The sequence below is a fragment of the Dermochelys coriacea genome, chromosome 9 (genome assembly GCF_009764565.3).
Source record: "Dermochelys coriacea isolate rDerCor1 chromosome 9, rDerCor1.pri.v4, whole genome shotgun sequence".
In the NCBI taxonomy this organism is placed as follows: domain Eukaryota; kingdom Metazoa; phylum Chordata; order Testudines; family Dermochelyidae; genus Dermochelys; species Dermochelys coriacea.
Window position 1 is genome coordinate 50,773,690 of NC_050076.1, and position 27,098 is coordinate 50,800,787.

Sequence of the window (27,098 nt, forward strand, 5' to 3'; positions counted from 1 at the left end):
TGGCATTTATTGACATTTGAATGTCACCTGCCATTTTGTTGCCCACTCACCCAATTTTGTGTGATCCTTTTGTAATAATTCGCAGTCTGCTTTTGAGTAATATTGTATAAAGTCCAGATAGTTGTCTGCAATTTTTGGCACTTCGCTGTTTACCCTCTTTTCCAGATCACTTATAAATATGTTGAACAGCACTGGTCCCAGTACAGATCACTGTGGGGACACCACTATTCACTTTCCATTTTGAAAATAGACCATTTATTCCTGCCCTTTGTTTTCTGTCTTTTATCAAGTTAATGATCTATGAGAGGATCTTCCCTCTTTTCCTGTGACTGCTTACTTTGCTTAAGAGCTTTGGTGAGGGACCTTGTCAAAGGCCTTCTGAAAGTCCAAGTACACTCTATACACTGGATCACTCTTTTCCATATGTTTGACCCCCTCAAAGAATTCTAGTAGATTGGTGAGGCATGATTTCCCTTTACAAAGCCATGTTGACTCTTCCCCAACGCGTTGTGTTCATCTGTGTGTCTGATGATTCTGTGTACTATAGTTTCAACCAATTTGCCTGGTACTGAAGTTAGGCTTACCAGCCTGTAATCGCCAGGGATCGCCTCTGGAGCTATTTACAAAAATTGGCATCATAATAGCTAGACTCCAGTCATTTGGTGCAGAATGTGATTTAAGTGACAGATTACGTATCACAGTTCTGCAATTTCACAAGGTAAGGTATTTCCAGCAGAGAGAGAGAGAGAGAGTGAAGTAGTATTACCATTATACAAGACACTGGTGAGACCTCATCTGGAATACTGTGTGCAACTTTGGTCTCTCTTGCTTAAAAAAAAAAGATTAATTCAAACTGGAACAGGTGCAGAGAAGGGCTACAAGGATCAGAAGAATGCAGAACTTACCTTATTAGAGGAGACATAAGGAGGTGGGCTTGATTAATCTAATCAAAAGAAAACTGAGTGGAGATGTGATTGCTCTCTAAAAATATATCAGAGGGATAAATACCAGGGAAGTGGAGGAGTTATTTAAGTTGAGGGCCAATGTCGGTGCAAGAACAAATGGATATAAACTGGCTATCAAAAAGGTTATGCTTGAAATGAGACACAAGTTTCTGACCATCAGAGGAGTGAAGTTCTGGAACAGCCTTCAAAGGAGAACAGTGGGGTGGGGGGCACCCCAACTGGCTTCAAGACTGAGCTTGATAAGCTTATGCAGGGAATGGCATGATGGGACTGCATACAATGGCATGTGGACCATCTGTGACTGCTAGTAGCACACACCTTCAATGGCCAGGGATGAGACACTAGATGGGAATGGCTCTGAATTACTACAGAGAATTCTTGCCCAGGTTTCTGACTGGTGGGTCTCACCCATATGCTTGGGGTCTGATTCCTTTCTGACCTCGGATACGGCAATTTTTCCCCAGGTCAGATTGGCAGAAATCTTGGGGATGAGGGGGTGCCTTCTTCTAGAGTGAGGGTTCACCTGCTGGTTTGAACTTGAGTAAATGGTGGATTCTCTGTAACTTGCAGTCTTTTTAAATCATGATTTGAGGGCTTCAGTAATTAGCGAGAGGCTATGAGCACATTTCAGGAATAGATGGTTGAGGTTCTGTGGCTTGCAATATGCAGGAGGTCAGACTAGATCAAGATTGTCCCTTCTGGCTTTAGTCTATGAATCTGAGTGGCTGTTTAAATAGAAGTCTTCTGTTTGTACACCTTGTGCTATAAAAGTACAAAGCTGTACTTTCTATAAAACATCTGGGGTACCTAACCCAGATATCAACGGTCTTATCACACTAGATTGAATTTGTCTTCTAATGTACAGTGGGTTTAGGATCCAATACAAGTCTTATTATCTATGGTTCCCTTTTTAAAAAAAAAAAGACTTGGATCAAAAAGAAACATGAGAACTTTTTCATTTTGGAGCATTTATATTGATAGAAGTAAAATCTGTCAGTGTAGAATTCCTTGCACAGTAACATGCTGCACTTCGGATGCTGTATGGTTTTCAAGGGTAAGCCTCTTCTAATAAGGATAGCAGCTCCCCTAGCAATCTTATAAGAGTCGGGTAAACTTATTCTAGCCATCCACTTTAAGGCCATGTCTGTACTACAGTGGCACAAGTCTGATGCTGTGGCTGTGCTGCTTTAGCACTGTACTCTTAGATGCTTCCTACTTTGACAGAAAAACCTGTCAATGTAGGTAATCTGTCCCTCCAAGAGACAGTGCTAGGTCAACAGAAGCATTCTTCCATCAACCTAGTTGGATCTACAGTGAGGTTAAGGTTGACCTAACTCTCGTACAGGGAGTAAAATTTTTTTCAGACTTGTAACTAGATTGGCCTATCTGGATGCGTACCCTTCAGGTAAACTAGTGCTCTCTTTTCATGAGGAATTTTTCATTTACATTATAAAAGACTTTTCAATTAATTGTCATGCATTATATCTTAATTTTAAGCTGCATCTTGTATCCTTATTTTAGCCATGCTTTGGTACTAGCCTCAGTCCCCTACTTTTGATGGGTATTTCCAGATTTCCTTCCCTTCGCCTTTCCCTTCTTCCTCACCTGCACCCCCTCAAAATATTGATGCTAGAGAATGGGTCAAGTTAAACTCTTGTTCTTTTTGCACGTTAGCCAGATTCCAACCCCACAAAGATCATTTCCCAACCCTCCCCACACAGCCCTGACTCCTTACCCCAAAGGTAACTTACTAAGTAAATATAAGTTGTGAAACTCTCCCTGTTTTTGTCTCTAAGATCTCAGATTTCAGCAGAAAACTCTCAAGAGCCTGAAATGACACTTGGGCAGAAAAATGAAAGGGTAAGTTTGGCAGCTCCAGCTTTTTTCCTCTTTTGAAAAATGTGATATCCTATAACTAAACTGCATTCAACCCTAACTGTGCACTTCCGTACTTGAGCATATCATTGAACAATGTACTTAACCCCATGGCATATGGCTTTTGTGGTAGTGCGGTCTGAGACTTACAGAAGATAGTGATGGTGGAAGACCCCTTGTGATTCTGGGCTGTGGTCAGCATGCTGCATCTGCTCAATTTCTCTTCTGTCCATCTTGGAAGCTGATGGGCAAACCCTCAAACAGGCAGCATTTATTGGAGTTTATCCACATCACTATAGGGTACACTATTGCATTATCAGTCCTTTCTGAATAGATTTTGCTTTGCTTGCGTGGGTTCCCTCCCCTCTCCCCCCCCCCGACTCTTGTCTCTGAGATTTGGCTTGGTGCCACAGTTAAATATCCAGTTTGTAAACCAGGTAAACTTTTTTCTAACTACTAAGATTCTTTCAGGGTTGCTGCATTTTTAACTCTATTTTAATTTTCATTTTTCTAAACTAGGAATATAACACTACTCTGCTTTATATACAGTTATGTGGGAAGATGGGTGTGTCTCAAATCTATTTTTTTAAATAGGCTAAAATGGGATATCAGAAAAACTTACTGTCTAAAACATAGAGAAGTACCAAGCTTGGATACAAAACTGTCTTTATTGTCCAATATCCAGCGTATGTGGGATACTCAGACTTTTAAAAAAAAAAACAAAACCACACACAAAAACCAAACCACCTTTGTAGCCCTTTACAGTGGCAAAGAACCTCCCAAACATAAACTGATGCTATAGACCTCCACCCTAGTAGACTTTTGATAGTCTCATAAACAAACTAGAGAAATATAGCCTAGATGAATCTTCTAAAAGGGGGTGCGCAACTGGTTGGAAAACTGTACTCGGAGTAGTTACCAATGGCTCACAGTCAAGCTGGAAGGACATACTGATTGGGGTCTTGCAGGGATCTATCCTGCTTCTGGTTCTGTTCAATATCTTCTTAAATGATTTGGATAATGGCAGAGAGAGTACACGTCTATACAATTTGCAGACAATACCAAGTTGGGAGGGGTTGGAAGTGCTTTGGAGGACAGGATTAGAATTCAAAATGATCTTGGCAAACTAGAGAAATGGTCTGAAATAGGATGAAATTAAATTAGGACAAATGCACAATACTGTGCTTAGGAAGGAATAATCAACTGCACAAATACAAAATGGAAAATGACTTCCTAGGAAGAAGCACTGCAGAAAAGGCTTTGCGGGTTATGGGGGATCACAAACAAAAAGTCCACTACATAATACTTTTGCGGGGGAAAAAAACTGCTAATATATCTCAGAATAATTGGGTGGAGTGTTCTAAGCAAGACATAAGTAATTCTGCTGTACTCAGCACTGATAAGGCCTCAGTCGGAGTACTGTGTCCAGTTCTGGCACCACACTTTGAGAAATGTGGAAACTCCAGAGGAGAGCAACAAAAATGATTAAAGGTCTAGAAAACATGACCTACAAGGAAAGATTGGAAACATTTGGTTTGTTTAGTCTGCAGAAAAACAGACATAACAGGGACATATTCTTCAAGTATGTAGAAGGTTGTTACAAAGAGGAGGGTGATAAATGATTCTCCGTATCCACTGAGGACAGGACAAGAAGTAATGGTCTTAAATTGCAGCAAGAGAGATTTGTTAGACATTAGGAAAAACTTCCAAACTTTAAGGGAATGGTAGTTTAAGCACCAGAACAAATGTACCTATGGAGGATATGTAATATCCATCATTGGAGGTTTTAAAGAACAGGTTAGACAAACACCTGTCAGATGGATACTTAATCCTGCCTCAGAGGAGGGGACTGGACTAGAATGACCTATTGAGGTCCCTTCCACTCGTAAATCTCTGTGATTGTCTTCCTGAGTCTGAAAATGGCCTGAAACACTTTCCTCTCACCCACTTAACTGCAGTGGGCTATTAGCGCTAAATCCTAACAACTTCAGTCTAAAGCAGCAGTTCTCAAACTGCATCAGGACCCCAAAATGGGTTGCAACCCTGTTTTTAATGGGGTAGCCAGGGCTGGCTTAGACTTGCTGGTGCCTGGGGCCAAAGCCCGAGCCCCACTGTCTGGGGTTTCAGCCTTGGGCAGTGGGTCTGAGATTGCAGGCCCCGTCTGGGGTTGAAGCCCTTGGGCTTTGGCTTCTCCCCCTGCCCCAGGGTGGCAGGGATCAAGCAGGCTCAGGTGTCAGTCCCCGGTCCCCCCCCCCCCCCCCGGGGTTGTATAGTACTTTTTTCTTGTCAGAAGGAGGTTGTGGTGCAATGAAGTTTGAGAACCCCTGGTCTAAAGCATTTGAAAATTGGCACATTCAATAGAAGTGTGCTCAGTCCTTGCAATACCTCACCTGACTCCTAATGAGAGCTAGACTGAGTGTTTAATTCGATTGGTGTGGAATCTGATGGTCGTGAGTATTTGAGTGCTTTCACTTGATATTTGAACAAGACTGTCACATTATGCACTGCAACAAATCATAACTTCCTGGTTACGTGCTATTGAGCTTCCTTTTGTATACAGAGATGGCTGGAGGATGACCTGTCAAAGGAGGTGTCAGTTCGGTTATGCCTGGGCAGTAGGAGCTCTGCTGTCGCCAGAAGGCCAACTGCAGTTGTGAAAGAACAGAAGTGCCCAGGCCCAGAGAAGAGCACAGAGCGCCTTCCTGAGCTCACAGAGGTACCAGGCCTTTTTTGGCTTTCTAGTTTGGAGAGGTGAACTAATGGAGGGAATCATTTGGGCACAAAAAAACCTACAAAAAAGCCCATCTGACATTAGTTAACGTACTAACCGTGTTCAAAAGGGATCAGGGATTCTAGGTGCCCCTTCTTAAGTGAATTTTGTCTGCTAATCGTACCTTCTAATCACTTGGAATCAGGCCATTCTTGCCAATCCACTAACATCTGATTTTGCAGGGAGCTAGCAAAACAAATGGCTGATTTTGCTCATTCCTTTATAAACTACCTGATTACTTTCTGTGCATACCTTGGTAGATGCTACAATAGAGGAAACAAGGGCATTTTCCTTATTTGTTAGCTCAGCTCAATCAAAAATAGAATTTATTTATTTTTGGTCCACAGATCAAAATCCCTTTTCTACCAGCAGTGAAACTAAACGTTACTTAGACTTCTCTCTGCATCCATGACCGTTCTAACAGTGTGTAAGATCAGATACAGACTTCCTAACTGTCAACATGGCCTCCAATACAGCCACTATAATGTTCCCTTTCATTCCCACTCGGATACGTCTGGGGGAATTAGGTTAGTCTTGTGTTGTGCTCCAAAGACCACCAAATCTAGACCCTTGTAAACTAAAGGTGAGAAATGAGTTTGAGCTGAGATGCCCTGCTATCAGCCCCATTCCAATTAAACCAAGTGGTGGTTGGCTGACTTCTGAGGATCACAAGGGCTACAATATTGCATGGGGGACAGGTCGTTTTTTCTTTGAAACTATCTTTTTTTAATTGTCCTTTCTTCCGCTGTGCTCTGTAATGTGCATGTTTTGCGTTTTTCTATTTCTGCATGCTACTTCTCTCTTATTCTGACTTAACTGCATTGATTGACTGTGAAACACTTGCAATACTGTTTTTAGTGTTTGTTGAATTATCTCAAGCCTCTTAAACTTCCATTATCCCTTTTAATCCTTAAGAAAATGACTGAACTTCCAAACCAGAGCCAGTATAAACATATCCATGGTTCTGAGCTGGGGTAATCTGATAAATCAAAATGACTTAAGCTATTTTAAGTGGCGCTTCAAAATGTAACCATCCAAGTAAATAGCATGAAGTGCAGGCATCTGTGTGTAGTACCTTTTTTAATGTACAAACTTAATAGAAAAAGCTACCAAAGTTAACAATCCTCTGCTCTAAAACTAACACTGGTATCCTTGTGCACCCCCCCGCCCCCCGGTGGCACTGTATGGTCAAGCTCTTCCTCCTTTAGCAGGCTTAATCCTCTACTGGATTTCACTTAAATACTTTTTTCAACTTAGTATGATGCACCAGTTGGCCTGCTCAGCACACACCCTAGTTCAGGACTTTCTTGCTAGTCACATTGTGAATTGCTCATTTCAGGACATGGAAGGAGAAATCACTAATGCATTAGGCCATGGCCAGGAGGATGAGATCTTGAGCAGTGCCTTTAAATTAAAGGTCACCCGTGGGGATATCCAGACACTGAGGAACCATCACTGGCTCAATGATGAGGTAAAATTAATGCAATAGGAATGTTTGTGTTCTGCATGCATATATATATTAAAATGTGCCCCCAACTTTCTGACATTTAGCTGCTGACAAGGGCTAGCTTTCTGATCCACACCTCAGTTCCCACAGGAATATCCATAGGGTTCTGAAAGCTGGGCCTTTAAGAAGGAACAATACTGAAAATATCTCTATCCCTATATTATGCTGCTTTCAAGAGTTAGCAGTAACTTAAGATCAGATTTGACTTTGGGGAGTAGGTGAAATAACAAGTGTTTAACACAGGATTCAAAGGAAGGAAGTTAGTACAGGAGTCTTAGAACTTGAGTTGAAGTCAGTGTGGTCTTTTAGACTGAAAATTCTGAAGAGTCCAGCAGATAAAGCTTTAACTTTAACAGACAAATATGAGTGTGTGTCCTTCATTCTCTGAGCTCTACTCTCTATTATATAGGTAATTAATTTCTACATGAATCTTCTGGTGGAGAGAAATAAGCAGCAGGGATTTCCAGTACTTCATGCTTTTAGTACTTTCTTCTACCCCAAACTAATTTCTGGGAGTTACCAGGCAGTAAAAAGATGGACCAAAGGTGTGGATCTCTTCAAGCAAGACCTCATCTTTGTGCCCATTCACCTGAGAGTACACTGGGGATTAGTGGTGAGTTAAATTGGCCCATCTTTTGAGTTGGAAGGGAAAGGAAAACCTAGAAAAGGCTTGCTCTGTAGGCAGCAGGGAGTCTTTGGCTATGGCTGTTGCACCAATGCTTGTCTTTCAATAACAGGTAATAGATGTCAGAAGAAAGACCATCAAATACTTTGACTCAATGGGACAAAGAGGCCACAGTATCTGTGAGATTTTGCTGTAAGTAGATGCTTAGTGAATATATTATTGCATTTCTCACACACAGGAAGGATTTTCCACAGTTACTCACTGGAAAAGTGATTTACATAGCGAAGACTTACCCCGTAATGGACAAGAATCTCTTCCCAGACTAGTCACTGTCAGTAATATGCAAATTGTAACATCATCCAGCTGTTAATTATATTCTGTCCTCCTGGAGACGTTTTGGGTACATCTTATGAATGAACCATCATTGAGTGACCTGTTAAAGCTCTCATGCCAATAGAAAGACAAAGTCCATTCCTCTTTAAGAACATTAACCTCAACACACTTCATAGGATCCGAACCCCTTCCTAGGGGATATTGACATCCTCTATTACCGGTGAGAGATCCCTCTACCTTCTAGCTCTTCTACCGTTTTTTTGCAGCTCTTATGTAACCCACCAAATTACATTGCATACATAATCCTCTTGTATGCTCTATTGGAGACATTTGAGTTAATTTTTATGTAAATAATAATTATCCTTTCAGTATGTTGAGTGAATGCTGTAGTTTGTTTGGCACTGACTCTTCTATTGCACCAATACTCAAGTTTCACGTTACATAAAATCACCCTGTACTTCCCCTTCTTCCCTTCCCCACTTCTGTTAGAGATTGACTTCTGAGGAAAGGGTCTGTGTGACTGTGTGTGAATCACTACCAGTCTCTCATGGGCCTCACTTTTTCTGGCAGTGCCATGTCTGTAGCATTACCTGTGAAGTCTCTCTAACTTCTGATCTTAAAATCTCTTAAGTAATGTGAATAGTTCTTAAGCAAATGTGGGTTTACCTTCAGCATGGTATGATTATATCCTATAATCCTCCTTCCTGGTACTTTGGGTCATTGGTGCATAATTAGTGAAGACCTTGTCAGGCAACTTTACAGACTATTGGCCTAAAATATGAAGACATTTGATTAGAAAAGTCTGATGCCTCTTTTTTTTTTTTTTTGTTTTGTTTTTTGTTGAACAGCCAATATCTGCAGGAAGAAAGCAAAACCAAGAGGAACCTAGATATTGATCCTTCAGAGTGGACACTTTACAGCATGAAATCGCATGTATGTGAACAGAGTGTTTTTGAGTCTGATCCATGAACTGTAACCCAAAACCACAAATGCTTTCAAGAGAAACAATTCTAAGGCTGTTTGTGGGCTTTCTCTAATGCCCATAATACAGCAGCCCAAACTGGATCCCGGAAACAATGTTGTGATGGACTCTTTTTAGCAGTGTCTTCTTTACTTGACTGGCCTTGTCTCTGCTGCTTTCCTGACTCTGTTTAGATGTGAAAAAAATGCTAGCAATCTGGAGTGGACTGGAGTCCTTGGAACATCCATCCAGCTTTCTTTCTTTGGTCCAACAAGCTGGTGCTGTGTCCAAGAAAAATATCTGTGTCTCTCAAACTCCATTATTCCTTAGTAGGACGAAGGCCATGTCGAGACTAGCCCTTATGTCAGCAAAACTTTTATTGCTCAGTGGTGTGTGGGTTGCGGGGGGGGGAGAACCCTTCCTAGAGTGACATTAGTTTTGCTGGCATAAGTACTGGTGTGCACAGCACTGTCAGTGGGAGATGCTCTCCTGCTGACATAGTTCCTGCCTCTCGTTGAGCTGGTTTTATGTCATCGCCGGGAGAGCTCTCTTCCTTCGGCATTATGCTGCTACATGAGCACTCTGACTGCAGCACAGCTGTATCAGTACAGCGGTGCCACTGTAAGCTTGTAAGTGTAGACATGGCCTTTACCTTCATTCTTTTAAGGTGCATGCTGATGCATGAAAGATGTCAACGATTCCTGTACAGGAACTATGTACAGTAGTTGATCTTTTGTACATGCACTAACTACATTTCACAGCTGCAGTCCAAGAATCTGGCTTTGAACTTTTGGCAATATTATATCATTAAGATAGTAGTGTAAATTTAAAGAAAAAAAATTTATGGTAGGTAGTTTGTGCTGTTTGAGAGACTCCTCTTTCCTCCTACAAAGATTGTTTCAAATTACTGCTGTTGTCCATGCTCGACCTAAAGTCTTCTCAAATAAATGTCTGTTCTGTCATGGTCTTCAAACAGCTTTGTCTGTAGAGTTCCTCCACCCCTCATTGTGTCACCATCTAGATTGGGTTCGGAAGAAGAAATAAAAAATTGAAGGTGCTGGGGTGTCACAGCCTCACATAGAACATGTCCTGCCTGTTGTGAGCGGGAATTGCTCTTCCCCAGTTCTCAAAGCTTTTCAGGGGCTTTGTCACGTTCAGTTCAGAGGAACTCTTCGGATGCCTGTGGAGCTGTGAACTCCAGCTGCAGGTGAATAGCTCCTGTTGCTTTGTGCTCAGGCAGTAGTAATTCATGTAATAGATCCCACACATTAGTCCTTCCCTGGATAGTTGGAGTTGTCTTGCCCTGTGTCACTGGGGAACAAGCTGATGTTGACGGTTCTAATTTATAGCCAGTACCTTGTGGGGAGGGAATTAAAGGTCTGAGCTAAATTCTCTTGCATGCAACTTCCACTAGGATCAGTGAGAGCTGTTCATGTATCATCAAAGGCAAAACTTGTCCTTTAGTAGCTCTCATTGTACAGAATGGGAATTCCCTCCTCCCCTCCATCACTTGCAGGAAGCACTAACTCAGGAGTGGGGGAATATGTATTTTTTCTAGTAAGTAGGGTTCAAGGCCCCACTGGGGCCTGGGGCCCATTGTACACATAGGTAAAGACATCCTGGGCCTGGAAAGTGTGCATTCTAAAGATTTTGTCAGGTGAAGGACAGGTATGTTCCCTACCAGCAAATGGAACACGGTGCAGCTGTAGTTGTGTGTTTTGGGAGGAGGTGTTAAAGCTTATTTCCTGGAGTGGAGGACACACGTGGCTCATTAAAATGCTGATACACAGTACTGAAGATAATGCATTGCATATCTCATGAGAAAGGCACCTTTAAAGCAAGGTGAAGGGACTAATGTGCAACCTTCTCCCACTGCTCACTTGTAGGAAATTCCACAGCAGCTGAATGGAAGTGACTGCGGGATGTTTACCTGTAAATATGCAGACTATATCTCCAGAGACAAACCTCTCACTTTCACTCAGGTGAGCAAAGCTCTCAAAACTGACCTGTGGCGCATCCAGTCTTTGTGCATGTTTTCCCGGTAACCTGACTCCTCTAGTTAAATTGTAAGCTCATCTCTCGCTAGTTACACAACACCTACCCCCATGGGCCCTGATCTTGGCTAGCGCCTCCAAGTGCTACTGTCTTACTGACAAGTGAGCCCTCCCAGCCCTGTGAGCTGCGTTCCTTGCCTTTGCTTATGTCCATTTGCCAAGCATCATGTCTTAGTCCTCTGGTGCAGGGGGCTGGAGCTGTTTGTAATAGTAGGCTTGACCTTAGTGATGGTGTCTTCAAGGCTTCTTTCCAAATAGCTTTTTCACAGGTTAAAATATTGGCTGTTTTCAGCTGCATTGGGCTTTTCTTAAAGGACGTGCAAATTCTGTCATGACACAAAATCACATTTTTCATTAAAGTCAGCATTTGCCAGAGCATTGCATTTTCTGTGCCTTAGTGTAGGGCAAAGTTGTGGTATCAAATACCATTGCATGGGAACTGTGGCAAATGTTGAACACTGACTGTTCTGGTCAGTGCCTACAGAATGTGGGCAAATGTGCTTATTCTGACACCCTTTACTTTGGTTTAGTGTTTAATAGAGTTTTTTTTCTTTTCTTTTAGCACCACATGCCTCACTTCCGCAAAAAGATGGTATGGGAGATACTTCATCAACAGCTGCTGTGACCCCAGACTGAGGGATACTCACAGTGATACTATGATCTACCACGTAGTAACGATTAGTTCTTAGCTTAACTAATTTGTTTGAATGCCTTATTTCAAAAGGCACCTGGTCTAACAGCTTCCTCTCATAGGAGTAGGCTGTAAAGCTGTGGTTTTGTCCACTCCAGAGAATTACATTTGTTTGGAATATGCTAACGCATCCTAACAGCAAAGCAAAAAGATCTCTGCAGCCTCTGAGCTGTGACTCCTAATGGACTGGAGTGGATGGTTAAGAAAGGATTCCAAACAAATTGCATCAGTTCACGTTGCTGAAGACTGGCAACTTCTAGTGCTTCACTGCAGCCATTGGAACTGTGGCGCAAACTCTGGCTGGCCCATGGAGGTATCCTGTGCAACTGTAGAACTGTCACTGTCTAAAATCACCTTCACGGGGATGACGTGTTTAGCTACTGATTCCAGGAGAGGTTTGCTCTGCTTCTGGACTATAGAAGACTCCACTGGATTTGTAAAGACCCTAGGAGCAAGGCATTTATGTTTGGATTTGTAACAAATCCATAGTGAAGCCCCTGTAGTGGGGTTCAGTATTTGTTTCAAGACACTGTCCCATGTGAAAATGAATATTTATTTTTCTTTATTAAAATGAAAGTGTGCTGTAACTTATGGAAAGGTTCTTCTCTGAACCAAAACCTGCAGGAAGAGAACCAGAGTAAATTTTCAGTTCTTTTTAAAAATATTTTCGCATAGGAAAGAAAGTGAGCTGGAAACTAAAACATGAATGTGATGTTCCATTAGGAGGTCTGGAAGAGTTTAAGATGAAGAATATAAGAATTGAGGCTGCTGAATACCCTGTATCAGCAGTGGTCTTTAAATTATTCAGCATGGTTTGAATCTTATAAGCAGGGAGGGGGAGATAAGGGATGAGAGGAAGAATGGTTAGGGTATTAACCTGAGACTTGAGAGGCTGGGTTCAGTTCTTCACTTGACACAGCCTGCTTCAAACAGGACTACATCAGTATGCAATAAAGAACATTTGAGTGCATGCCAGCAGGGCCTACTTGGAGAAGTCAGAGCACAACACAATGGTGCATTCCACACATCATACCCCATATAGTCCAGATGGGGCAGTGTAGACAAGCCCTTAATTTCTTTATTCAACTTCATGATTCATGATTTCTGTGACCTCTGATAAAATCCTATCCCCAGCTGGGCTCTGGGTGCAAGTTTGGGGTCATGTGCTCCAATGATTCCTCAGATAAAGCTCCCCTCAGTGTTTAATGTTCAAAGGGCTCTAAAACCCAGAGGTGCTGTGAGATTTTCTTTAAAATTTCTGTTCCCTAACAGAGATGGGCTAGAGTTGAGACTGACTTGTGGCACTTTACGGCTCTAATTCTCGTGTAGACACTCCTGGCTCAGAGTGGGATAAGCTACGTTGGACAAAAGAACTCTGGCCCAGGGGATGTTCTAGCTGTGTAACTGTACCAGTAAATTTCTCCCTGTACCCATGAGCTTTGTGAGAAGAACACCCAGTGAGATGAATAGGTCAGTTCCTACCTCTGCGCTATTGTATGGCTGTATTCATCTCCAGCGTGCGGTTATTGGTGTGGGGACGGTGCAGTGAGTTGATACCTCTCAGAGCCTTATGCTGCAGAGATCTGTGAAAAGCCTGTTCCTACTTGCTGTCTCTAGCTTGTAATTGTTCTCCGAGACCACCCCGCCTCCCATGAATCTTAGGTTCTGCCATTGCCTTCCCTCTCTGAACAATATAATGCTAATCCTTTAATCAGCCCAAGACACTGGTGTTGCCACAGCCTCATGCACATGGTGAAGACCGACAGAGGGAAGCTATCTCATTCAATGTCCGGAAAGCTGCTCAGTGCTGTTGACACCTGAAATGTCAGCCTTGATTCAAACCAGGTCAGGAAAGGCCAAGGATCTCCAGAGCCAGAGGTGGCTGATATGTGGGAGCGGGAGAGAGCCCTGCTGTTGTTGGAAGAGTTTGACTTTGCCATGAGTTGCTCTTCTCTACATTGGAGCCTGGGCTGCTGGTTTATTTGTCTCTCATCAGTGTTCTTTTCTGAGCCCCCTTTCTGCTCTGCTACAGGAAAAAATGAAGGGAAGAGCAGTACATTATCTGCACTTCCTGGTGGCAAAGGCAAAGAGTGATGGGAAAGAGATGAACCAGTTCCTATTTATAACATGAGTCACAGGGAGGACACCTGTATATGTATTGCCCCTCAGTGGTGCAGCAAGGGCACCCACTCAGGTTTCTGGCTCTCACCTCTCTTCCCCCTTCTGAAGGGGATACTTCAAGGCTGTACAGTTCCCTGATCATCAGCTGCCAGGCCTCGGCCTGTTCATCGCAGGTATTTTTAGTAAGTCAGGGCCAGGGCGTAGGCTTCTGTGGCGTTTTGTTTGTTGCCCATGGTGTGTGCGTGACTTTTACTAAAAATACCCATGACCCAGAGCCCCCTTGCATGGTGGGGAGAGGGTTTAGACTAGGATGGTGTGGGTCAAGAATGGGGGACCCTGGTATGGGGGAAATGGAACTGGGGTGCATGGAACTAAGCCTTGTCGGAGACTGATGTCTACAGACCAGTGATTGCTGCCTGTCCCTCAAGCAGTACTGGGGCTGCAGAGATCGGTGCTGTGACGGTGGGTGGTCCTGTATCGTCGGGCACCGGTGCCTAAGAGACCGCCTGGGTGATAGGGATCTGTGCTAAGGTGATCTTAGGTGGGAGGCTGGCAGGTAGCGGGAGCGTGGGGTCTGATGCCTTGATTCCAGCAATCTGTGCTTGGCGGAAGGAGAGCGCAGTGCCAGGGACCTGGGCCTTCTAGTCAGTGACTAAGGTTTGGGAACCGGTGTCCTAGGCTGTGGGGATGGGGAAGAACGCCTGTTCTCTGGAGACCTAGGGTCTTCCCCTGCCCTTTAGGGAGGCTCTATGACTGACTTGCCCTTGGACCTTGTGGTGCCGGCAGGCCTACCAGGTTTTTGGCAACTTGGACTGGCTTGGGCGATGAAGGTCCCCATAGGAGCTGGAATCCACCACCATGCCTAGGACTCGGAGGAAGATCCCTGGCTGGAGTAGGGGGTCTATTTGTAGCAGTATTCCCCTGTATCTCTGGGGCAGGCAGATTGCCTGAACTAGGTCCTTTGTTTAGCACCCCCTTCTCCTCCTTGGATGGTGCCAGGAAACCCTTTTCTTCAGTTGATTCTTGGGCACTGGTGAGGGCACTCTGTATCAATGCTAAGGCACGAGGAGCAGAGGGCTTAGATATTGGGCATAGCGCAGCCTCGAGCAGGAGGGCTCTCAGGCACATGTCCCTCTCCTTTTGGGTTCTGGGATGAAAGTTCTTGCAAATCTGCACTTGTCCTTTTATATAGGATTACCCCAAGCTCTTCAAACAGCTGCTGTGGGGATCACTGATAGGCATCGGCCTGTTGCATAAGGAACACAGCTTGAAGCCCTGCTCCAGGCCTCTAACTACTAAACTAACACTTAGCCCTGGTCTATGCTACAGGGTTAAATCAAATTTAGCCACGTTAGGTTGATTTAAAAATGACTGCATCCATACAACCAATCCTGTTCCGTTGACCTAAAAGCCTCTTAAAATCTACTTCTGTACTCCTCCCTGACAAGGGGAGCAGTGCTAAAATCAACCTTGCTGGGTCGAATTGGGGTAGTGGGGATGTAAATCAATGGTATTGGCCTCCAAGAGCTATCCCAGAGTGTTCCATTGTGACCGCTCTGGACAGCACTTTGAATTATGATGCACTAGCCAGGTCCACGGGAAAAGCCCTGCCACCTTTTGAATTTCATTTCCTGTTTGGCCAGCATGGTGAACTCAGCAGCATTTGGAGCACAGGTGACCTTACAGGCCCCCCCGAATCGTAGAGCATAGAATGTTTCTACGCTCCCCCATCACCTCCGTCCGTGAGGTTATCGCAGCTTCGAAGGCGAAAAAATGCACTTGTGATATGTTTTCCGAGCTCATGCAGTTCTCCTCCACTGATAGGGCACAGCTTAATGCATGGAGGCATTCAGTGGCAGAGACCAGGGAAGAATTAAATAAGCATGAAGAGCGGAGGCAGGGCGTGATGCTGAGGCTAATGGGGGAGCAAACAGACATGATGAACAGTCTGTTGGAGCTGCAGGAAAGCCAACAAGAGCACAGACCCCCACTGCATCCACTGTATAACCGCCTACCCTCCTCGCCATGTTCCAGATCCTCCTCACCTAGATGCCCAAGAATGTGGGATGGGGAGGGGGCAGGCTCTGGGCACACAGCCACTCCACTGCAGAGGATGCAACCAAACAACAGAAGGCTGTCATTCAAACAGTTTGCTTATTATAGCCACACTAAAAATCAATAAAAGAAAAGGACTACTGGTGGCACCTTAGAGACTAACAAATTTATTAGAGCATAAGCTTTCATGAGCTACAGCTCACTTCATCGGATGTCCCACCAAATGCATCCGATGAAGTGAGCTGTAGCTCACGAAAGCTTATGCTCTAATAAATTTGTTAGTCTCTAAGGTACCACCAGTACTCCTTTTCTTTTTGCAAATACAGACTAACACGGCTGCTACTCTGGAAACTAAAAATCAATGTGGCCTTGTCCTTCCCTCCTCCTGCATCCCACTTGGGCTACCTTGTCCGTTATCTCTCTCTCTCTCTCTCTCTCTCTCTCTCTCTCTTTCTTTCTCTATTAATTAAAAAAAATGCATGGTTTCAAAACAATAGTTACCTTATTTCAAAGGGGGGAGGGGGGCTGGCTTATAGGGAATTAAAATCAACAAAGGGGGTGGGTTTGCATCAAGGAGAAACGCACGCAGTTGTCACACCGAAGCTTGGCCAGTCATTAAACTGGTTTTCAAAGCCTCTTTGATGTGCAGTGTGTCTTGCTGTGCTCTTCTAATTGCCCTGGTGTCTGGCTGCTCAAAATTGGATACCAGGCGATTTGCCTCAACCTCCCACCCTGCCATAAATGTCTCCCCCTTACTCTCACAGATATTATGGAGCACACAGCAAGCAGCAATAACAATGGTAATGTTGGTTGCGCTGAGGTCTGACCTAGTCAGAAAACAGCACCAGCAAGCTTTTAAACGCCCAAAGGCACATTCTACCACCATTCTTCACTTGCTCAGCCTATAGTTGAATTGCTTGTTACTACTGTCCAGGCTTCATGAGCCATGGGAGCAAGGCGTAGGCTGGGGTAGGTGCGACTGTGGGTGCTGACAGCTGGGAAAACAGAAGTTGAGGCAGAAGCCTCCAGCTCATGTGATAGTCCAGGCAGGCCTGAATCTCCATGAGATGAAACTTAAAGAAGAGAATGATCTGGAGTCACTCCCATTCGGGGCTCTAAGAAGAGGATAGCCATGTCTGTCCAGGCGCTCCGATCGATCTCACTGAGGTCTGCCGGGAGCAACCAGGCGATGTACAACAACTATCAGTCCTACTGCACCGTCTGTCGCAAAGGCAAGGAGCTACTGCTGTGTAGTAATGCAGTACCGTGTCTGCCAGCAGCACCCAGGAGATGTACAGTGATGGTGAGCTGAGCGGGTTGCATGCTTGCCATAGTATGGCGTCTGCACAGGTAACTTAGGAAAAAAGGTGTGAAACAATTGTCTGCCATTGCTTTCACACGGGGGGGGGGGGGTGCCTGACGACATGTACCCAAAACCACCCATGACAATGTTTTTGCCCTATCAGGCATTGGGAGCTTAAACCCAGAATTCCAATGGACAGCAGAGATTGTGGGAACTGTGGGATAGCTACCCACAGTGCACCACTCCATAAATTGATGCTAGCCATGGTAGTGAGGATGCACTCCACCGACTTAATGCGCTTAGTGGGGACACACACAATCGACTGTATAAAATTGATTTCTAAAAATCAACTTCTAATGTCATATTGTAGACATGCCCTTAATTAAATTGGCTCACTAAGTACCTAAGAACTATATATAAAGGGAATAATGATGTACTGTTAAGAGCTGCTAATGCTTTTGGCATGCAAGACAAAGTGCTCTGACCAACTGTCATGGTGGTAAGAAGGAAGTGAGAGGGCGTAGGGCTGGTAGTGCCTAATATACCACCGCATGAGCGCATCACTGCAGAGGGCACCACAGTTTATTATGCTAAGGCAAAAATCTCTGACTGCATGGGTGGGGGGGGTGCACACACCTAGAATGGAAGTGACAGAGCAAGCACTTGAAGAAAAATGAGGGGTTCAGGATGCAGAGGGGGCTCTGGGCTGGGCAGGGGGTTGGGATGGGGCCAGGGATGAGCGGTTTGAGGTGCAGGAGGGAGCTCAGGGCGGTTGGGGTTAGGGGTACAGGAGGGGACGCAGGACTGGGGCCAAGGGGTTCAGAATGCAGGAGGGGATTAAGAACTGGAGCAGGGGGTTGGGGGTGTGGGCTCTGGGGCCAGGGATGAAGGGTTGGGGGTGCAGGAGGCAGCTCAGGGCTGGAGCCAAGCAGTTCGGTGTGTGGGAGGGGGCTCAGGTCTGGGGTGCAGGCGCTGGTGTGTGGCTGTGGATGAGGCTTTTGGGGTGCAGGAGGGGGGGCTCAGGGATAGTTCAGAGTGCAGGGTTTGGGAGTCAGAGGGGGCTGGGCCAGGGAGTTGGGTAGCGGGCGAGGGTGCGGGCTCCAGCCGGGCAGCGCTTACCATTGGCAGCTCCCAGAAGCAGCCAGCATGTCTGGCTCCTAGGTGGAGAGAGCAGGGGGCTCTGCGCGCTGCCCGTGCTCATAGACACAGCCCCCTGCAGCGCCCATTGGCTGCGATTCCTGGCCAACAGGAGCTGAGGAGCCAGTGCTCCAGGCGGGGGCAGCACGTGGAACCCCTGCACCTAGGAGCCAGACATGCGAGCTGCACAGCGCTGCTGCACCAACGGGGTGGGCTTTTAGCAGCCCTGGTCAGCAGTGCTGACCGTAGCCACCAGTGTCCTAGTCGAAAAACTGGATGCCTGGCAACCCTATCTCCACCCCGATTGGCTTTGGTGTAATTGAACTGGGCAGGCCCCTGCATAGTCATGCTTAGTGAGGCTTAATTAAACCTGTTCCTAAGAGACATGCCCCAAGCCTCAATGGAAACCGTGCCTTACATTAGCACAACATAGCTCAGTGTGTCATCCCTCCACCCCAGGGTCTGACCTGACCTAGTGCGGACTAGCCTGTGGGTTGGGCCAGCCTTAGGAGGTGGGCCACATGGATGACTGCCCGGTGGGATGGGAGCGGTGCCATGTGGCAGTGCAGAGGTGCGCGCTGCCGGTGTAGTGTTAGAAACTGCTCCCAGCTGGCAGGGGAGCACCCTGGGGGGGGGGGGGGGGAGATTTCTCCCTGCTTCCTCCTGGCAGAGGAATGGAGAGGGGCAAGCAGCGCCGCACAGGTACCGCTGTTCCCCTTGTAGAGGCTGCAAGGAGCACCATCAAGTGCCCTGTGCCTCCAGAATACTTTCCCCACCTGGGATTTGCTGCTGCTCTCTGCCCTCCCCTTACGGGCCCAGGGAAAGTGACCTTGATGCAGGGAACCCTGACGTTGCTCCTCGTTCACCTCTCCCCACACCTTAGGGGGGGTGCGCAGAGCAGTGGTTGGTGGGGGGGGATTGAGCAGCAATGCCAGCTGCTCCCTGCATCCAGGTCAGTTTCCCCACATGGGGAGAGGCTGTAGGGGTTAGGGGGCGGGGGCAAGGCTTGGGGCACAGGAGGGTTGTGCAGGGGTACAATACAAGGGGTGGGGGAAAAGGGGAGTAGGGACCCCACAGGGGCCAGGGGCAATGTGGAAAGTGCACCCACGGGGACCAGGGGGCACCAAAATACAAGTTAACCCAGGGTGCTATTTTCCCTAAGGCCAGCCCTCCCTGTCACGCCCACCCCACGGTCTGCCCAGCATGACCGGCCCTAGTGCTGACTAGCAGCACGGAAGCACCAGGGTAGGGGAACAAATGTAATGGCTAAAGAGTGAGGCTAGCACTTGGCCTTGGGCAGCCAATGCTCACAGCTGCACTCTGAAACAGGGCAACACCTCACCTGTTTGTCTTGCTCTTATATGCACAGTGAACACTGCTTTGTCCCAGCAGCATTTCTCTCATCACTAGCGCTGGTAACTGTAAACCCAGCAAAACCATGAGTGAAGTGTCTTAAAAAGCCATTGAATTAAGATCATTGGCTTTAGAAATCAATATTTGGTTATGCCTACTTGATGTTTTTTGGTGCTAGCCTGTTCCTTAGGCAGCCATTGGGGAGAAGTGGTCTAGTAGGAAACCTGCTTTCTATTCCCACATCAGTCACTGCTGTCTTGAGCCAGTCACTTCATCTCTGCAAGTGTCCCCAGCCACAAAATGGGGCTGCTTCTTACCAGCCAGTGTAAAGTACTTTGTACTCGTCATGGCTATGCCACCTATTGCTCTGACCACATGCATCTTTCCATAGACTGTGGCTGCACTGGAGCTGGGGATGTATGGCTAGCTCAGGTAGACATACCCACACCAGCAGCGTCACAGCTGTGGCATAGGCAGGGCTAGCCATGACCTACGCAGGGTTCTGCATGGGGAGGGGGCGTACTTGAGTTGTGGTGGCTAACCCGGCCTGCTGCTCACGCTGCTGCGGTTACACTGCTATTCTAGGTGCTCTCCCTCGATCAGAGTATGGGTGTCTAAGCTGGACATTACACCCCAGCTCTACCATAGCCATCCCAAGGAGAGCCACAGCCGAGCGGTTTGGGGCCCTGCATTGGTTGGGCCTGAAAGCAGCATGCTCAGCCTGTCAGAAGGAGAAACTGCCTCACATCACTAAACAGCATCTCATCTAGCCAACTCAGGGGCCCCGATAGTCTCCAAAGAGTCTGAGCCAGCTGTCAGCCCCAGAATGGTGGCTGCAGCAGAGGGCCTCCACGCTGTGGGGATGGGGAGGGTAGAGAGGATACCCCTGGGATCCAGCTGCAGAGCAGAAAGTAGGGAGGTGGCTTAGGGTCCATGCTACCCCTGGGAAATGGACCATTATCTCCTGGCCCCATGGCTAGCAGCAAAGGACAGGAGTGAGCCTGAGACATCCGGTCTGTAGCAAGGTATGTGCCAGGGGCATTGCTCCATTGCCTGTTCTGGCAGGATTTAAATGGAGCTGGGACTGGGACGGAAGGTGGAGCAAGAAATGGCATAGCACAGCCTCGGAGAGCTGCCCATAACCAGCCTGGCCGCAGCAGCGTAAAAGGAGATGGCTGGTCTAGGGCAGGTGGCCTGGTGTTTACACCTGCCTGCTGAAGGACACCTTCGTGTCCATGCTGCTGGCCTGTGTCACACATGCATGACCTCTGAAGGATTGGCCCGATGGCCTTTACTGCTTGTTGCTTGATTTGAAGCCTCCCCGATGATCAAATTGCTTTGGGACAGCTGCCAATTTCTCCCACTCTTATGTCCCCTCTTTTAGGGACATTGACTGCTTTACACAGTACCTGGTGGACCCAGTGGTGGTCTGGCTATGGCTCTAGGGCATGACTAGGGCCTTTTATAGCCCACCCACTGCCCACCCTTCAGCCAGGCTGCAGCCAAGGCTTTTCAGCCCTTACAGCCCTAGTCAATTCTGTGCCATTAAATGAAAATAAATACCAAGGTGAGGCTCTTGTTAGCTGGATATATTTCTTTTTTTCACAGAACACTGTTTGCAGTAGAGGAAACTGGCATTGCAGTCTGTTGGTACAATGGTATGTTCACGTAAACCAGTACATGGTCATCCTTTAGCGTAGAAAACTCTAATAGCGTGTGCCCTATCAAAACTCAGTTCTTCTTCTTCAATCCTTTCTCTCTCGGGTTGTCTTTTTGTCAAGTTAGTTTCTAAGAACATTTTCAAGGTTTCTCCAAAGGAAAGGCCATCAGCTCTCAGCTAGCAGAAAGATAATACAGAGCTGTCGTTGCACACGCGGGCCGGCACCTTCTCCAGCTGGGCAGCTGACTTGGTTTAGATTTTTTTCCAACTCATTTTTATTAAAAAAATAAAAAAATGCTCCAACTATCAGTTTTACAAGGCATACAAAATCTCTAAAAGGGAAACACGAGGGCAAGGTGCTGAGGTACGAAAACACCTGAGGTAGTTTTTTTTTTTCTCTTCTTTAAAAAGAAAAAAAAATTGCAATTTCCATGCCCTGGGCCAACAACATCTTGTAAGTTATTTTTGTTTCCCCTCCCCCCATTTAAAAAATGAAAAGAAAGAAAGAAGCCCCTTCCTCCAATCCTGATGCAGTATCCTCCCCGTACAGGGGCTGAAGCTTCTGCGAGGCTGGGAGCGCTGAGGTTTCTTGTTTTTCTTTCTTTCTTTTTTTGCAAAAATGCTAGTATAAGTACCATGGTGGTTGGGTTGGGTGATAACCAAAGTGGAAGTTGTGGCTGGGTGTTTCTTGTGTTTGTTTTCGGTGGTGTGTTACTTAGAGCACGGCTGATGTGGTGGTGGTGGAGAGAGAGAGAGAGAGAGGGAGAGAGAGAGAGGGAGGGAATAGGACAGGATGCAAAAACCAGTGTGGAATCTGTGAAGCAAAGAGAAACTGGTATGTGAGCTGGACAGAGATATATAGAGAGATTCCTCTTCTAAGAGACGGTATCCCTTGTGTTGGCACAGACAGAGAATCCAAACGCTGCTCTTCCTAAAGCCTTTACGGAAATCGCCACTTTTTACCCTCTTAATGTTGCTGCTGGCAGTATCTTCAGTCTATTGTGTATTAGGTATCCAAGTGGACTAGTTTCTTTCTTTAGATGTCTTAAAAAGCCTGCTTTTTCGTAAAACAAAAAGCCCCAAAAACAAGTAAAAAATAAAAAATTACCTTTTTTTTAAAAAAAAAAAAAGAAAAGAAAAATCGGTTAGTTTAGTTACTGATATATTAATTCTAAAATATATTAATGCTGCGAGTGCCACCTCACGCACTGCAGCCCATGCACTGTAAAAATCTTCTCATCTAGTATGTGCACACATGCACAAAGAGTGGGTCCTAAAGAGCTGTCAGTGGGATGTTTGCCCCATCTCCGCCTATGTTAGTCCAACTAAAGGGATAGCGTCGCGCTAGTAAATAGAGGAACATGGAGGCTGTGGCCTGGAAGAGTCTGCAGAGCCCCTGCTGTGTGGCATCGTCAGTGTGAGTGGGTTGGAACCCTCCCCCTCCCCACTGTGAGTCCTCTGCACAGCCCAGCCGTGGGCAGACGTTTATGCCTCAGGAGGGTCTTTGGTTGGCTCCCCGATCTGGCGCTCTGGCAAGTGTTGGAAGGGCTACATTCATCGGTTGTTGCTGGCTGGCGTGTCGGAGCCTCACTTGCTGCGCTGTAGGGAAGGGGCTCCCTGAACATGTTTCTGCTCCTGCTGCTTCACCTGCTGTACGATTTCCCTGATCTTGCGCTGTGCAGTCTGCAGGCAAAGCGAGAGAGAGAGAGAGAAACACAGCTGCAAAGATAGGCCAGGAAGGGTGGGACCCAGTGCAGCACCCTCACTTGGTGCAGAGAGGCCTGTGTCTCTTGGGGCAGGAGAGAGTCAGGCCTGGGGTTGTGTTGGGGCATGCACAGCGGGTTTGCAAACCGCCTTGGCCTGCAATGCTGCCCAGGGCATGGGGTTTTCAGATGCACGCAGTGCTGGGCTGGCTGGGGCTGAATTTCCCTCCCTCAATGCCCTGGCTCAGCTGTACAAAGCAAACCCTTGTGTGCTGGCTGTGCCGTCACTTCCACGCTGTGAGTGTGCTGCCTGCCCCTCATGCGGTCTACCCATGCCCTGTATGTCATGGATCTTGCAGTGATAAAGCCTGGCATGGCAGCGCCTACAGCCGAGCAGGGTTCTACTGGGCCTAGCATGTCAGCCACCAAATGGCTGCTAAATCCTGACTCCCTGTGAACCCATAATTTGAAATTCGTGTCTGAAACCCCAGAACTTGACAGTACTGCAGTCAGCCATCTTGTGTGTCCAGCCACCACTAGCTGAAAACCAAATGCCCCAGAGCTAGGAATAATCTTAGGCCCTGAAGGGCAAGGCTGTGTAGCTGCATGTTTGTGGTTTGCTAATCAGAATAGGAGGAAGGGGCAGAGAGTCAATGCTCCATGAGAACGGGAGGCATGATTAGAGAATCGACCTTGGTTCAGGGCCCCTGACACGTCCGTTTTATTGTTATGACTGGAATTACTAGAAATGTTTTGATGATGAGAAATAATGAATAGTTTGCTGAAATTAGGGGTTACTATGGTGACCCACCACGAGTCACTGTGAGTTACGTGACAGGTTTCAGAGTAGCAGCCGTGTTAGTCTGTATTCGCAAAAAGAAAAGCAGTACTTGTGGCACCTTAGAGACTAACAAATTTATTTGAGCATAAGCTTTCGTGAGCTACAGCTCACTTCATCGGATGCATTTGGTGGAAAATACAGTGGGGAGATTTATATACACACACACACACACACACACACACACACAGAGAACATGAAACAATGGGTTTTATCATACACACTGTAAGGAGAGTGATCACTTAAGATGAGCCATCACCAGCAGCAGGGGGGGGAAGGAGGAAAACCTTTCATGGTGACAAGCAAGGTAGGCTATTTCCAGCAGTTAACAAGAACATCTGAGGAACAGTGGGGGGGTGAAGTGGGGGGGAGAAATAACATGGGGAAATAGTTTTACTTTGTGTAATGACTCATCCATTCCCAGTCTCTATTCAAGCCTAAGTTAATTGTATCCAGTTTGCATATTAATGCCAATTCAGCAGTCTCTCGTTGGAGTCTGTTTTTGAAGTTTTTTTATTGAAGGATAGCCACCCTTAGGTCTGTAATTGAGTGACCGGAGAGATTGAAGTGTTCTCCGACTGGTTTTTGAATGTTATAATTCTTGACATCTGATTTGTGTCCATTTATTCTTTTACGTAGAGACTGTCCAGTTTGACCAATGTACATGGCAGAGGGGCATTGCTGGCACATGATGGCATATATCACATTGGTAATGCGCAGGTGAAAGAGCCTCTGATAGTGTGGCTGATGTGATTAGGCCCTATGATGGGTGTCCCCAATAATGTAACGGCTAACCTGGTGGCTTTGTACTCACCCATAACTATTTCACATTTGGGGACAATGTATACCTTCAAATCAGCGGCACTGCGATGGGTACCCGCATGGCCCCACAGTATGCCAACATTTTTATGGCTGACTTAGAACAACGCTTCCTCAGCTCGTCCCCTAATCCGCCTACTCTACTTGCGCTACGTTGATGAAATCATGGTGGAATTCCTCAAGGGCTTCTTTTCCATGGGTCCAGATGATGAAGATGTCAACAATTTCCATCCCACCATCAACCTCAGCCTGGACCAGTCCACACAAGAGATCCACTTCCTGGACACTACGGTGCTAATACGCGATGGTCACATAACCACCACCCTATATCGGAAACCTACTGACCGCTATTCCTACCTACATGCCTCAAGCTTTCATCCAGATCACACCACACGATCCATTGTCTACAGCCAAGCTCTACGATATAACCGCATTTGCTCCAACCCTTCAGACAGAGACAAACGCCTACAAGATCTCTATCATGCATTCCTATAACTACAATACCCACCTACTGAAGTGAAGAAACAGATTGACAGAGCCAGAAGAGTACCCAGAAGTGACCTACTACAGGACAGGCCCAACTAAGAAAACAACAGAACACCACTAGCCATCACCTTGAGCCCCCAACTAAAACCTCTTCAATGCATCATCAAGGATCTACAACCTATCCTGAAGGACGACCCATCACTCTCACAGATCTTGGGAGACAAGCCTGTCCTTGCTTACAGACAGCTCCCCAACCTGAAGCAAATACTCACCAGCAACCACACACCACACAACAGAACCACTAACCCAGGAACCTATCCTTGCAACAAAGCCCGTTGCCAACTCTGTCCACATATCTATTCAGGGGATACCATCATAGGGCCTAATCACATCAGCCACACTATCAGAGGCTCATTCACCTGCGCATCTACCAATTTGATATATGCCATCATGTACCAGCAATGCCCCTCTGCCATGTACACTGGTCAAACTGGACAGTCTCTATGTAAAAGAATAAATGGACACAAATCAGACGTCAAGAATTATAACATTCAAAAACCAGTCGGAGAACACTTCAATCTCTCCGGTCACTCGATTACAGACCTGAGGGTGGCTATCCTTCAACAAAAAAGCTTCAAAAACAGACTCCAACAAGAGACTGCTGAATTGGAATTAATTTGCAAACTGGATACAATTAACTTAGGCTTGAATAGAGACTGGGAATGGATGAGTCATTACACAAAGTAAAACTATTTCCCCATGTTATTTCTCTCCCCCACCCCACCCCACCCCCCACTGTTCCTCAGATGTTCTTGTTAACTGCTGGAAATAGCCTACCTTGCTTGTCACCATGAAAGGTTTTCCTCCTTCCCCCCCCTGCTGCTGGTGATGGCTCATCTTAAGTGATCACTCTCCTTACAGTGTGTATGATAAAACCCATTGTTTCATGTTCTCTGTGTGTGTATATATAAATCTCCCCACTGTATTTTCCACCAAATGCATCCGATGAAGCGAGCTGTAGCTCACGAAAGCTTATGCTCAAATAAATTTGTTAGTCTCTAAGGTTCCACAAGTACTCCTTTTCTTTTTATGAGTTATGTGCTTTGTTTAAGTTAGCTATAAAACATTAGGCAAAAGGATACACTTTGGAGCAGCCCAAGGAAGCTTTTCTTTGGGCAAGAAGCTGGCACCTAAATTCCCCAGCAGCTGGGCGGAAGGAGGGCACCCGAAAGGCTGGTAGCTGATTCCTCAAAACCATTCCACATTTTGGGTAAATACAGATGTTTGGGATGCGCTAACCCTGCTGCTACACTACAGCATATGTGTGTGTGCGCATAAGAGCTAATAAAAAGTAGTTTTAAGTAAAAGTTCTTTTGTTTGTACCAATCATTTTTCAGACAGAGGAGCTGTGTCCCCACTGATGAATTCCTGACACCACCTAGAGAGAAGTAGTTAAGTCAGCACTGCACTGAGTTCTGAAACCCTGGGTAATAAATACCCCCACTCTTCTATCCCAGGGTGTGCCGTGATGCGTGGCCAGGTGAGCAGGACTCAGGGGATGCTCTTTTGATTTAGCCTTTGGGGAAGACTCTAGAGGCTGCCATTAGAGTAGAGACAGTCAATACAGGCTGGATGCTGCCCGTTGCGATGACCGGGTAGGTTCTCTCCCCTTTGCTCTTGCAGCACAAATAGGCCACAAACTGGGCATCGGCAGGTGCTTGTGGGCGCTCATGAGGCCCTGTATGTTTGAAAATCTCAGTTTGAGTCCCTAGTTTATAACCAACAAAATCATACACTAGCATGTTCCACCCTTATCAGCTCGGGCGCGCTCACTGTGGTGCT

At 46.3% G+C, this 27,098-nt stretch overlaps 2 protein-coding genes across 10 annotated transcripts in view; one reads left to right on the forward strand and one right to left on the reverse strand.

Moving 5' to 3' along the window:
* SENP2 (SUMO specific peptidase 2) overlaps positions 1-12,368 on the forward strand; it is a 52,683-nt gene extending 40,315 nt beyond the window's left edge. For 5 of the 8 annotated variants that reach the window (XM_038416979.2, XM_038416978.1, XM_038416977.1 and 2 more), the window contains 8 exons: positions 2,762-2,825; positions 5,401-5,556; positions 6,950-7,081; positions 7,527-7,730; positions 7,855-7,934; positions 8,924-9,008; positions 10,923-11,018; positions 11,653-12,368. In XM_038416979.2, coding sequence (XP_038272907.1) covers positions 2,762-2,825; positions 5,401-5,556; positions 6,950-7,081; positions 7,527-7,730; positions 7,855-7,934; positions 8,924-9,008; positions 10,923-11,018; positions 11,653-11,715 — 880 coding nt within the window. In that variant the 3' untranslated portion in view covers positions 11,716-12,368. Of the gene's footprint in view, positions 1-2,761; positions 2,826-5,400; positions 5,557-6,949; positions 7,082-7,526; positions 7,731-7,854; positions 7,935-7,980; positions 8,296-8,923; positions 9,009-10,922; positions 11,019-11,652 lie in introns of those variants that run through there. The other 3 variants (XM_038416982.2, XM_038416981.2, XR_005294963.2) reach the window with 2 other exon arrangements.
* Positions 12,369-22,532: 10,164 nt separating this feature from the next.
* The window catches only part of IGF2BP2 (insulin like growth factor 2 mRNA binding protein 2), a 102,197-nt gene continuing 97,631 nt past the window's right edge, over positions 22,533-27,098 (reverse strand). For both annotated transcript variants that reach the window (XM_038416396.2, XM_038416397.2), the window contains one exon: positions 22,533-23,093. In XM_038416396.2, coding sequence (XP_038272324.1) covers positions 22,998-23,093 — 96 coding nt within the window. In that variant the 3' untranslated portion in view covers positions 22,533-22,997. The remainder of the gene's footprint in view (positions 23,094-27,098) is intronic.